Source organism: Mixophyes fleayi, chromosome 1, assembly GCF_038048845.1.
Source record: "Mixophyes fleayi isolate aMixFle1 chromosome 1, aMixFle1.hap1, whole genome shotgun sequence".
NCBI lineage: Eukaryota > Metazoa > Chordata > Amphibia > Anura > Limnodynastidae > Mixophyes > Mixophyes fleayi.
This window is the reverse complement of record NC_134402.1, coordinates 259,882,104-259,896,473: the sequence shown is the minus strand read 5'-3', so window position 1 is coordinate 259,896,473 and position 14,370 is coordinate 259,882,104. Positions and strand designations below refer to the sequence as shown.

General features: G+C 41.7%; 1 protein-coding gene across 2 annotated transcripts in view; it reads right to left on the bottom strand.

Moving 5' to 3' along the window:
- Positions 1-2,630: 2,630 nt before the first annotated feature.
- The window catches only part of PLAA (phospholipase A2 activating protein), a 37,191-nt gene continuing 25,451 nt past the window's right edge, over positions 2,631-14,370 (bottom strand). For both annotated transcript variants that reach the window (XM_075210060.1, XM_075210069.1), the window contains exons 11-14: positions 4,861-4,932; positions 4,346-4,447; positions 3,701-3,865; positions 2,631-3,355 (exon numbers count right to left, since the gene is read on the bottom strand). In XM_075210060.1, the coding sequence (XP_075066161.1) occupies positions 2,790-3,355; positions 3,701-3,865; positions 4,346-4,447; positions 4,861-4,932 (905 nt within the window). In that variant the 3' untranslated portion in view covers positions 2,631-2,789. The remainder of the gene's footprint in view (positions 3,356-3,700; positions 3,866-4,345; positions 4,448-4,860; positions 4,933-14,370) is intronic.

The following is a 14,370-nucleotide window of genomic DNA, read 5'->3' as shown; positions in this document are numbered from 1 at the left end:
GCAGTTCCCTGTAAACTGAACAAATGCATCACATGTATGCAATAGTAATAATCATTCTATACAATAAAACTTACATTTATGATCAAACCTAAGGATTTACTTAATTACACTTAAGTGCATCATACAAGGCTACTGATTTCCCCAAACACCATGGGAGTCCTTTATTAACCCATAGCTAAGGCTTTTCTCACCCCCTGTGCCAAACGTATTTTGGCAGTTTTTGGACTAGTCATATTTGCACATCAATAACTTGTTTATGCAGTACTTGGATAAAATACAGTGGGTTTTTTTTTTCAGATGACTGAATTTGAAAATCATACTATTCGTTTGCTAATACCTCATGACATGTCAAAGAAAATCTACCCAAAATGGGCTAAAAAAGGTTTTTATTTTTTTAAATTGCAAGATACTCAACTAAAAGCAAATGTGTATTCTTTGTCTAAACACCACCAAGAAATACTTTGCTATTTTGGAAAGGTGGACTGAGTAAGAATCAAAGAAAAACATTTTACATAAAAGGTGTTTTTAAATTAAGTCTGCATTTAGAAAATGAAAACAATGGAATTTATGTTGCTCGTTTGCACAGTCTTGAATGAAAGCCATAAAATGTGTAGCCCACAAGGCATACTATTCTGAAAACTAAACAACCAATGACAGCAAATTGGGGTCCCCCTTAACTTATTACTTTTTGTAGTGCGGGGTGTTATTGTGATCACCAAACTACTACTAAAGGGCCACATCATTTGAAAGATGGGGCTCCCCTGAGTTTATTGAAGCCAGGATAGGGGACATCTTGCCCTGTCTCTAGACATAATGTTTTCTGTAGTGTAAGGTGTTACTGTCAAATGATCAACAGACAATAACTTTTGAGGAGCCACAAAGCATGAGAGTGCCCCAAGTCTGTAGGTGCCAGAATGGGGGTTATCAGGCACTTTTAGTGCCCTCTTTCCCATCCCCTGGATCTTCAGATTTTTTTTTATCTAGTGCAGTGGCTAAACACTGCACAACGAAGCTATGATGTCATTAGGTGTCTTCTCCTTGCCCTCACTAACAGAAAATACCATTTTAACTTTTTTAAACCCCATGAATGCTAAGGATGAATGGGACTCGTCCTTCACATGTGGCCCTAAAGTGTCAAGGATAAGTTACACTTCTACTTCAAACTGAAAGATAAGGCTTCTGCGCCAGAACCCAAGTGTAAAAAATGCTGCACACAATATGCAAAATTTATAGTTAAAGATACTCCCTGTTGTGTGTCTTCATCGCTGAACTTGTAACATATTTAACAAAAATCTAACATTTCAGACATTTAAGCCCCCCAAAAACGTGGCCTTGTGTAGGGCAGGACCATGCCTTTAAAACAGAAAAAAAAGTGTTTTGCCATTTTTAGAATTGTGCAGAAAGACGTTGTAATAAAGGTCGCCCTAGGGATCCTCTTGTAATGTGGTCTTTGATGCTCTGGAGATGTTGTGCAGCTTTGTAGGATAACCTACCTACACCATGTATTGGACAGCAAATCATTTGGGGACAAATCCAAATTTAGCTCAAATATTTGGTTAACCTACAGTTTTATTTAAATGTTCAGGGGGAGGTAAAAAAAATAAAAAAAACCCAGTATCATGTCGACATTAAGGAAAAAAGCCTCCTCTTTATATTCTGAAATATATTGTATTGATTGAGAAAACATCAAATGCAGGAAAAGCTACAATAACCGCTAGCAGCACTGTTTTTATTGTTACTAGAAATATTAAAACAATGCACTGGAAAACAAAACACTAGATTCTTGTCATATGTTCTATCTTGACAAGCAACTTACAACTATTTCCCCACATATAGCGGTCTTTGCAAATGCTTTCCAACTAATGTCAGAATATTTGCCTTTTAAAGAGATGAGTATTATGGTGCCGAACAAATGCATTGAATCAGAGTATTTGTGTATCCCTTCAATCAAACCGAATACATATTTGATCTGCAAATATGCGTCTTTGTCCATTATGCAAGAAGTATTACTTGTGCCAACATTTTGACCAACCATTTTTAGGGTTACGGTGCTTCCTTGGAATGTGCATACATAAGTCACTTCTAAGTTCTGTCCACTATAATTGCTGTCCACCTGCATTGCTGATTTCCACCTTTTATCATAAAGTATTGCTTGATGGCCCTTCATTGATAGCAAAAATATGGCACAAGAATAAGGGGTCTTTGTGGCTATCTGTATTTCATGTATGAATCACCCTTAAGCAGTTTAATTATTTAAATTACATTGGTATTTGTGCTCCTAAAAATGTGTTTTCATGTGTATAATGCAATGGTATGCACAAAAATCATCCTATTTAAAATAATGGTTAAACACCAACGACCCCCACTTCAGAAGACTTGCATGGCCAAAAAGGCTGTGTGAGCACCAATAAAACTAGGAAAGTCTTCCTAAATGCAGGTCACCTTTCCTTGAAGTTCATTAAAATATCTTACCCCACTAATCTGGTGTAGTAGTGCAGCTAATCCACATTCAGCGAGAAGCACCACATTGACCAAATACGAGAAAAATAAAAGACTCTCACTTGTACATGACCGATCAGACACTGGTGCAGATGAGAGCAAAAAAAACAAAAAACACTTCTCAACATATGTTCAGTGCAAAAATTTATTTAGGCCAATTTATAATTTTAAGACGAGACAAACTTTCAGCATTCAATCCACAGCATTCAATGTACTCATAGTACTGTGTGATAAGAAAACACTACAGTGCAGGAATATTATTTTTCCAGCAGTGGTAGGGAAAAAAAGTTTTATAGTGTATTTAAAAGGAGCTTGCAGCACTCATTAACTTTGGCTGGTTCTGTGACAGACATGTATTTTTTAATTTGAGAATTAACTCCTAGGGACTTCGCTAACTGCACAGCATTTGCATCATCACTGACCAATGTCCCAAGCGCCACAAGAAGTCTGAAACCGGCTTCGAGGTCTTGCACAACTTCCATAATTGTACTGATAGCTGACAGACACTGGGCCTTCCCTTCTAAGTCACTTGCTCTATGTAAACAGGTGGCATAGTTGAGCAACAGCGTGGCCAGAGCAGTGTGGACATTTTTATTGGTGACCGCTTTTAGTTCTATCGCCTTTGTTATTAGTGTGTCCCTTTGTGACATCATGAGCCTTGCACCTGACTCACACGAGAAGCAATTGCATAATGTCCGAAGCACAAGCAGCTGGTTGGCTTGTTTGCCACTTGGCCGCATTATCTGGAAGAGGTAGTTGCTGAACTGACTGCCTTCTTTTTCGTTGCAGAACATTTCATTGACAGTAGGATTTTTTACAGCTATACGAAGAACGTCTAAGGCTGGAAATACAATTTCTGCAAGGGAGGGGGAAAAGAAAAAAACAATAGGTTTTTATACAATGTAAAATAGAAATGTAAAATAAAAAAATAAGGTATTGATTAACAGTTTTTAAAAAAAATATTTTTGACTCTATAGTGTCAAAGCTTGAGAAAGCCATGGTGGGAAAAAGTCAAAGGAGATTCTAGGCATGAAAATAGCTTCACAACTCATGAAAAGATCTAGATATGCTTGACCATTTACTGAAGCTAAAACCTACCCAATGAAAAGTTTTAGTATTTAGTTCAATTTGTGACTATTTACAGAAAAGGTTAAAACTATTAAGTTACCGTAGTGTAAAACATATAAAACTACTTCCACACCTTCAGGCCATTTGGCTGCTCTCCATAAAGTGTCCACTTGTTGAGCTGTGGCTGTCTCTCCAGAGGGATTAACAACCACTGACAGAAGCTTGTCAAGCCTCATTAAGTCCTCCTCGGGCATCTTGTGTTCCTCAGGAGCCGTCTCATTCAGTTCCTTTAGTTTACCTAAACACGTCAATCACAGCATATTATACCATCTCTTAGTAGCTAGATGAAAGTAAAATCTAATTAGTGGACATTTTCCCGTTAATGGTTCTGGTCACATTTCCTCTCCTTGAAGAAATAACACTATAATTTTCTATTCTCTTCCATACTTGGTCGATAACAGTTTTACCATACATGAAAAACAATGCATTGTACTAAATGTCAGAGTCATTTAAAGTTTTCCATTTAGAATTTAATGATAACTGAAGAAAGGGGTACTTCATTTGGACAGGCTATTCACAAATAGTGTTGTCCAACAGAGTCACAAAACAGGGGACTTGAAATAAAGAAACACAGAAAGAAAAAGGATTGTTGTCAGTAGTGTACATTCCTATAAACTAAGAGATATATATATATATATATATATATATATATATATATATATATATATATATATATATATATATATATATTATTTTTGTTATGTCAATGCATACTTACCCATAATCAGTGCTGGGTTTGCTTGGTCAAAAGTGACAGGGTCCCTCTTAGGAAAGTAGGTGTTTTGAATTTGTGCAGCTGCTGATCTGTATGCATTCCTCCCTGCAAGAAATGGCACAGGGGACAATCAAATATCCAGCCTGCTGTGCTAGAATATAGAGCTTACATAAACAGAGACTATTTCATCCTTATTTTCATGCCGAGTATGAAATTAAACTACAACAAAAAGGATTTGCTTTTGAAACATATACAATATATGGTATATATGTCTATGATCTACAAAATTAAAAACACCAGGATAATTTAAAAATTGCAACTACAAATATAAATGTAGGATACACCCTAATAGGATGCTCCAATAGAAGCAATGTTTTTCACCTCTCTGAATAAAGAGTCAGTATAGATTTAATGATAGAACTAGAGAATTCACTTAATGTAGAAAATGATCCAGGATGCCATGTATAAAGTGGTATTAAGGCACAGATAGGATTAAGCATGTTGTTGTTAATCGTTACCTGTAAATGGATCAGCTGCACCAGCTGTGGAGACAGAATGTGATACCGAGCCTGGCACATAACGACTGCCACCTGTAAGATGCACAATTTACAAATCTTTCACAGCAAGTATCATGTCAACACACCATCAAAATGAGCACCCACCAGCATAATCTATGAATTCTATATCTATAAGAGCCCATAGTGCCACATTTGCTAATGACTTTATATATACTTTCATAGCCACCAAGGATTGTTCTGTTTCATTATCTGTCACAACATTACAGTCTTTTAGCGTGTTGAAAAATTATATCATATTAACCAATCCTTTCCACTAGACACTTTACTGCACAATTTTCAATTTTATTAAATGTTATGGATGTTAGCAGAGGCACCATTGTAATATCTCAGGCCCCAGAGAAGACATGCTCATTGCTAATTATTTATTCTAATCACAGTCTAATGAGGCCATTTTATGTAATGACAATAAACTGTTGCTACAGTACACCAGCATGCAGGGGAAAAGAAAGTATTAATGTAAAAATAACCACAACAGCAATGGGGTAAGCTAAAAGCCAAACAAGAATGAAACCTACAGAAACTTTTCTAAATAAGAAATAAATTGGTTTCTTTAAAGCCAGATATACTTTCATACACTGTTACTGTCTGATCTTCGGTTTCGTATAACTGGGTGTACCCAGGCGGCCTAATCAGCTATTGCCCTTTTTCTTCAAAAGGATTGAAAGCCCTTCTGGGAATTCTCAAGTTCCAAGTCTTATGCAGGTACAGCATACAGTAAAATAAAAGAGAGGGTGATTTCAAGTACATTTCAAACTATCGTTTACCTCTAGTGCATTTTTCGCTGCACCAACACATAACTATGTTTGCCATTATTATTCCAAATTCCCTATTATTATTATTATTATTATTATTATACATACAAACTCCACACAGACAGGGCCCTGGTTGGAAGCAAACCCATGTCCCCAGCACTGTGAGATAGCAATGCTAACCACAGTGCCATCACTAGCCTAATCTTTCTACAATTGGATATTATAATTTATTAGAAAGTAATAGGCTTGGATTTAACGTAATGTTGTGCCTCTAACTTTGGCATGTTGAGTGGTAGCCTTATAGCCTGTAGATTATAAATATAGACATTTAGTAAATTACTAATATATCTATCTATAGACAGAAATATTTATGAAATATGCTGGATATAAGAATGTACTTAGCAAATCTATAAATAAAAAAACATTTGCATATTAGTAGAAAAACAACAGTGAGAACTTGCATGATCAAACTTTTAGGATGCAAATAAGAAGGGATTAGACCAGAACTGGCAAACTTGAGGTGGTAATTAAAAAAAACAAAAAAACCTTAATTTAAATTATTTGCCTTTTTAAAAAACAAAAAAGAGACAGGGAGACTACACCGAACATAAGTGATATACAGTGTTCTCTTTAACGTGTGCACTACTTTTCCCATATTGGCCCAATGGATCTAACCACCACTCATACAGAAGGGTATGCCTACCATCTTTAAATAAGGTGGGACTAAAGCAAGTGTAAAATCTAGGTGCAGAAGTATGTATAGGCAAACTGGTAGCAGAGCAGGTGTCCTGCATTTGTGGATCATCTGTGACACCTTCAAAGTTTTTATTTTTATCTTAAAATGTTAACATAAAATTTATAATATTGGTGGTATTTTGCAAAGTTACAGTGGTACTTGTGATACAGTATATTCAATATGTTTGTCACAGTTCATATTCTATTTTATGCCGTCATTGTGGGCACAATATACTGGTCATTTACTAGGTAAGATTTGCTATGTGCATGTACATTGTACACAATGGGATATTCGTGTAAGAAGATGTAGACTGATAGTAGTGTAAGAGGCGGCAAATGATTGGCAAGCAAACACCCGCTATTTGCACAGTCATACACAATTTTACATTTTGATTTATTGGTACATGCATTCACATCATCTACTACCACATTTCTGCCTACATAAAACAATTCCACTTACACATTTATGGAATTTTATTACTCCCAATACTGAGGGTTTTCCTCCATTTATTGCAGATTATTATTTCATGATATATTCTAGTGATAAGGAGACAATATTGATGCATAGCAGGCCTTGAGAGTTGTTTGCGATCATTACTGAAACGTGCATATCTGTTTGACTTGTTGCTATGGTTTTAGCACAGATTTGCAATGTTAATAAATAACTCAATAACCTTATGTAGCCAAGTATCAAGGAACGTAAGAAACAATGGCCTGCACTGAACTAAAATGATCAGATGAACTGCATTTGTAGATATCCAAGTAGATAAATAATGTAAGTTCTAATACTTCAATATAGCTTTTATTCTGAATAAGCAGTGATAGGAAGTATTGCTAAGGTGCCACTCTGAAGTATTATTATTATTTGTAATAAAATATTAAAAACTCATTCAAGAATAAGTTTACATTTACTACTCTTGCAATGTGTTTATAATAAAGATAACATGTCTACTGTTCTGCAGTGCTCCGAATATTGTTTTCAGAGACAAATCCCTGGTGCAAAGTTGGCATAGCAACCACAATATTGCAGCTGGTACCTAGACTTCTTTGCTCTTTGTTCATGCTGGGATTTAATATTTTGGCACATTTTAAAATGAATATACTGACAGGTGCTCTGACCAGTTAAATGCCACTATTCACTTCAATTCCATCTTTTAACAGAATGGCTGGGTTTGGGATGATGCAGAGGGTTTAACTGGAATAAGAGGACATAGCAATTTGGTATGAACATGAAAACGGGTTTATGATAGCACCCAGGGTGCCATCATACATCAGGGAAGAGAGAGGTTCTGGAACCCACTCATTGTGCATCCTACAACACCACCTGCCTTTGGGTTTCAGCATGCTGACTCTATAGGCATATAATCAGAGCCATAATATGAGCAAAAAGGATTTTAATCCCTCTCTATGGTTAAATATATTATTGACTGCTATTTTTGTCCTGTCATCTTAGAAAAGGTACATGGATACTGACAGATGTTACAGAATAAGATGATGTTTTACTCAAGGTACAATCCATTTCTCCATTGGGGCACACTGCGATAGATTGGAGTATATTAGGTGGAACTGAAGCAAGGGAACTTTAAAACTTTAAAGTGAAAGACAGCTATGCCCCTCCCATGGTAGCCATCTTCAGTTTTATAACAAAGCCCAGAAGAGAGGGCCTAACCAGGCATAATAACAATATACTAAGAAAAGAAAAAAGAGGATTTAAGTACTTACGTTAAATCCGTTTCTCTGATTCCGTCTGGGGGACACTGCTTACCATGGGTTGTGGAGGGAGCTTAAGGAGAGATGGCACCTAACTAGTTAACTTTTAGTACTGCCGACAGACCCCTCCCCTCTACAATCCCCCTGCCCCCTCTTGTTTAGTGAATTAAAAAGCCCAAGGAGAAAAGGCCAATCAAACAAGAGCACACAGAAGAAAAGCAGAAGGGAGGGATCGCAGTGTCCCCCAGACGGAATCAGAGAAACGGCTTTAACGTAAGTACATAAATCCTCTTTTCTCTTTCATCCAGTCTGGAGGACACTGCTTACCATGGGGACGTTCTAAAGCAGCCCCCTAAGGGTGGGACTACTCTGAAAACCCTGCTCGTAAAGCACTACGAGCGAAATTTGCATCCGCGGATGCAAAAACATTAAACTGGTAAAATTTTGTAAAGGTGTGGACAGAGGACCAGGTAGCTGCCCTGCAAAGCTGGTCTGCAGAAGCCCCATTCCTCGCTGCCCACGACGCCCCTACCGATCTGGTGGAATGGGCCGTAAGTCTCTCCGGCACAGGACGGTTAGCCTTTATGTAAGCTTGCTTAATGGTTGCCGTAATCCATCTTGCAATGGACTGTTTTGAGGCTGGCCAGCCTCTCTTATTGGCATCATAAAGAACAAACAGGGAATCAGTAAGTCTAATCTGAGAAGTTCTTTTGACATAAATGCGGAGAGCCCTAACCACATCTAACTTTTCCATAGACTGTTGATCCGAATGGGAGGTAGATGAGAAGACCGGAACTACAATTTCCTGGTTCAGATGGAAAGCCGAAACTACTTTTGGAACGAAGGAAGGGAGAGTTCTTAACACCGCTCTGTCCTCGTCGAAAACAAGATATGGTTCCCGACAAGACAGAGCTCCTAATTCAGAAACCGTACGTGCAGATGCAATAGCCAAAAGAAAGAAGTACTTCCAGGTCAACCACTTCAAATCTGCCACAAGCAATGGCTCAAAAGGAGGCCCTTTAAGCATATCCAGTACCAGGTTGAGATCCCATGGTGCTGTAGGCGGAACATAGGGAGGCTGAATATGCAAGACTCCCTGGAGGAAAGTCCTAATATCTGGTAAATCCGCTAATTTCAGGTGAAAAAATACTGAAAGAGCCAATACCTGGACTTTTAGAGAACCTAACCGAAGCCCTGCTTACAGGCCATCCTGAAGGAAAGCCAACAAGCGAGGGAGACGAAAGGAGGATGAGTGACATGTCCTATTTTCAAACTGGCTTTCTGGCTCGCATCATAGTTTTCACTACGCTGGAGGAAAAACCTCTAGCCCTCCAGAGGCTGGCTTCAACAGCCATGCCGTTAAAGTGAGCTGAGGTAAATTCTGGTGACGGAAGGAACCCTGCAGAAGAAGGTCGTCTCGAGACGGAAGACGGAAACACTGTTCTTCCGCCATAGAGATTATGTCCGCATACCACACTCGGCACGGCCATGAGGGAGCTATTAGAATTACTGGCAGACCGCCCTGCCTTACTTGTCTGAGTACGCAAGGAAGCATAGGGATCGGAGGAAACCGGTATCCCAACCTGAACTCCCAAGGCATTGCCATAACGTCCACTGCCACCACTAAGGGGTCTCTTGCCCTTGCGCAAAACCTCTGAACCTTTCTGTTGTGTCTGGAGGCCATGAGATCTATGTCCGGAAGACCCCACCTCTGAACCAGATAATGGAAAACTTCCGGATGGAGTGACCACTCCCCCGGCATCATCTGGTTTCGACTTAGGTAGTCGGCCTCCCAATTTCTTATTCCTGGAATGTATACTGCCGATATAGCTGGAACATTCTGTTCCTCTGAAACCAAAATTTGAGCTGCAATATTCATTGCCGCTGCACTCCTGGTTCCTCCCTGCCTGTTGACATATGCCACGGCCGTGGCATTGTCGGACTGAACTCTGACAGGGTGGCCCCGGAGGAGGGACTGGGCCCCCCGGAGGGCCAAAAGAATAGCCTTCAGCTCCAGCATGTTTATTGATAGGGCTGATTCCTGAACCGACCAAAGTCCCTGGAGCCGGAGGTGCAGGATTACCGACCCCCAACCTTTCAGGCTGGCGTCCGTCGTGGCTATAATCCATGACCATGGAGCGAAGGACCTGCCCACTGTCATGTGATCCTGAATCAGCCACCACTGAAGCGATTCTCTCGTGCTCGGAGATAGAGAGATCCTTTGAAGACCCAAGCGTAGGTGGGATCCTGACCATTTCGTCAATAGATCCCACTGAAAACCTCGAGAATGGGCTCAACCGAAGGGGATGGTCTCGAAGTAGGCCACCATCTTTCCCAGCAGAGCATGCACAAGTGCATTGAGGGGTTGGGAGAAGACAAGACCTGAGTTGTTATACTCTGAATAGAACTGATCTTCTCGACAGGAAGGAACACCCTTTGCTGGCTGGTGTCCATAATGAGCCCTAGTAAAACCATGCGTTGACACGGAACCATCTGGGATTTTTTTAAATTTATTAGCCATCCATGGCCCTCGAGAACCGCCAAGGTGAGGGATAAGTGATGACGTAAGCAATTTTCTGTGGAGGATTTGATGAGCAGATCGTCCAAATAAGGCACGACCTGAACTCCCTGCAGGTGGAGACATGCTGCCATAACTGACATGATCTTCGTGAAAACCCTTGGCGCTGTTGAGAGGCCGAAGGGGAGGGCCCGAAATGGATAGTGGAAGGATCCCACCGAAAATCTTAGGAGAGACTGATGGTGGATCCAAATGGGAATGTGGAGGTATGCATCCTTTATGTCTATGGACGCCATATCCTTCTCTAAGCCATGATTACCGACCTTAGGGATTCCATCCGAAATTTGTCCACTCGTAAGTGCACATTGAGGCCCTTTTAGTTTAGGATGGGACGAAAGGAGCCGTTCGGCTTCTTGACCAGAAACAGGTTTGAATAAAACCCCTGTCCTTTCTGGTAATCTGGGACCCTGCAGATAACTCTTTGAGAAAGAAGAGAGGCGACACAATCCTGTATGGCCTGCCTTCTTGATGGATCTCGGGGGAGCGGAGTCATGAAGAAGCGACGTGGAACCGGGCCCAGCAGGTCTATCCTGTACCCCTCTGATATAATGCTCCGAATCCAAGGATCTTGGGAGGACACTGCCCACTGTTCCTGAAACAAAGACAGACGTCCCCCCACTGGCGCCCCCTCCAGAAGAACACAGTAGTCGTCAGGACGCAGGCTTCTCCTGTGTCTTGGAGGCCTGGCATCTAGCTGCAAACGAGGATCTCCCCCTGGCAGAGGAGCCTCGGGAATTGGGCTGCCTGCCTCTAAAGGATTGTCCTCTAGGCAAGGAGGTCCCCCGAAAGGGCTGACGAAAGGAGCTGACCCGAGGGTTTCGGCTCCTGCTAGGGAATACCGGCAAGGAAGTGCTTTTGCCCCCCGTTGCCTGTGAGATCAGGGTATCCAATTCCGGGCCAAACAAACCTGCTGCAGAAAAAGGAATGGTTTCCACAGACTTTTTTGGATTCCGCATCTCCTTCCCAGGATTTCAGCCATTACGTTCTTCTTGCTGAAATAGATGCAGCCTGAATAGAAGAGGATACAGCCGCTGTGTTCTGGGCCGCCTCATAAAGGTACCCCGATGCCTCCTTCAAATGCAAAGCCAGGGGAAGTAAATCAGAGTCCTGTAAGGCCTCTGCCAGCTGGCCTGCCCATGCTTCCATGGCTCTAGCAACCCAAGCAAATGTGGGCCTAAAGGAAGAACCCGCAGCTGCAAATATAGATTTCAGCTGGGATTCCACTCTGCAGTCATTGACGTCCTGCAGAGATGCAGAACCTGGATCTGGGAGTAAAGTGTGCTTGGCCAATCGGGCTATTGGAATATCCACTTTTGGAATACTCTCCCAGCGAACCACATCTTCCTCCTGCAATGCATACAAGGAAGAGAACCTTTTGGGAACCGAGAACCTCTTATGCGGCTGTTTCCAGGCTCCTTCTGCAATATTCTTAAGTTCTACGGAAGGGGGAAAACGAATAGCCTTTCTTTTGGCCTTCTTAAAGAGACTTCTGTCTCTAGGAGTAGGATCCTCCGGTTCTGGGAGGTCCAACGCTTGTCTCACTGTTAAAACCAAATCATTAATAAATTGGCTTTTAGAGCCCTCTTCCTGTCCCAAGGATTGAACCTGGTCAGGGTCAGAATTAATTTCCCCCTCTTCCTCTGAAAACTCCTCAGAGTCTGAAAGGACCATAAGGGGATTATCAGATCTAGGCCTCCTTCTTTTAGCAGGCGGAATGTTTGGGGATTCCAGTAACTGGTTTAGTTTATCCAAACCCTTTATAAATGCTGCAGACCATGCCGATTCTGTGGGAACAGGGGCCTGGTCTGTATGTAAAGAGGAAGGTCCTGGTATAGACGTTCCAATAGAACCTGTGGTAACAGGGAGGCCTAACTGTGTACTAGTATTATTAGCCACCGAAGTTGCCACAGTAGATAGCAATTGATTGGATTGAAAAACCATCTGTGCTAAAGAGAAAACCGACTGTGTCAGGGAGGTCACCCAGGGCGGTTCCTCCGTCAGTGGGGCTGAAATATGCTGGGTTTGCGGAGGGAGGACCCCTGCTTCGCAGACAGAGCAGAGCGCCAACGGGTCCTTCTGCCCACAAGGTAATTTTACACTACATTTAGAACATGTAAAATATTTTGCAATAGGGCCCTTTCCCTTATCTGTCATTTCTTAATAAAGGAAGGCACACCAAACACAGACTTAAATTGTTAAATTTAGCCGAGTAGAGAGAGAGATATAAATGTGTGGAGAGAATAGTGTAACAACAAGTAATCAACTAATCTAGATATAAAAGTTGTACTTGTAATTATCTTAAAACACAAATAACCCCATACTAGCCCACTTTTACTCAGCAATACAGAGTATGTGTTTAAGTAAATCAGATACTTAGCCCATAGGCCAAACAGGGGAAAAGTCTAACAGCAGTATCCTGGTGCCTGCTCCCTCAGATCTGTTCTCTCTTCCCGGGCTTCTCCTTGGCGCCAGAAGACTGGGACAAACCATCTCTCTCTGGAAGGAGGGGGAGCTCTATGTCCTAGCTCCCCCCCTTCAGTAATGCTGCCTCTGCAGCTGATTCTTTTTTGTTTCTCCGTATAAAAAAAAGGGGTTATGTGGCAGAGTAGTGGAGACCTCCTTGAGGTCTCCGCAGCGGATAATACCCGATGCCTCCTCCTATGCATGAGGGGGGATCCAGGTATAGCCCCCTTCTTAGCCACCGAAGTTCCGGAATCCAAGATGGCCACCGCAATATGAAATGTCCGATAACCTGCGCTCTATGCCTGCAGTGGCAGCGCCGGTTATCGGGGAGGCTCCAGGAGTGACAGCGGTCCGTGAGACCGCTTGTCACTCCAAATTCAGGCACCCATTCCTCTTGTCCCTGTCAGGAAAGTGCCTGCGCTGTTCTGCTGTGAGTGTGTTCTCTATAGTAGAACACACTCCAGAGTTGTCTGAAGCATCAAAACACGCCACACAGAAAGCACCAAATGCCCCTAGTAGAAGAAAATGGATCCAACCGGCACAGGTCTAGCCCTACAAGGAAGCCACACAAACAATGATGATATTCAACGACAACAGAATGCGCAAAGCCATCCAAGCTTGTGCGCACCATAGTAAAAAAGAACAGAACACATGAAGAAAAGAACAGCAGGAAAACAGATAAGACAGGAGGATGGAAGCAAAAAATCTCCAGGCAAGGGAATCTGAGGGACCTGCACACCATGGAACATATGCAACACACACACACACACACACACACAAGTAAATAGGAGAGGGAAGGATAACCACACCATATCAGTGTTCTCCCCAGCACCTACTTCCCAGGTGCTCCCCCTGGATGTTTTTACTTGCCACCTGGCTCTTAGAGCCCAACAAAGTATTGTTATGATAGGAGTAACAATGGTTTATTCTATTATAAAAGACACTATGTGAGCACTACTGCTAGCAGTGTATATTAAACCACTGACCAACAGTCTGACCAGTCCTGCCAGGTGTGGGTAATAACCTCAAACAGTTTTCATTATTATTGCAAAAGTATTACAACTGCCTCCACCCGGCTCCTTGTTAATGCCACCCGACTAGCAATTTTCTGGGGAGAACACTGCATACATACTGCTGGCACCAGCTTGAGGGAAGAAACCGCTGCACGGTGTCAGGGGCACCACTGCCAATGCAAACGACAAAGAGTGACAC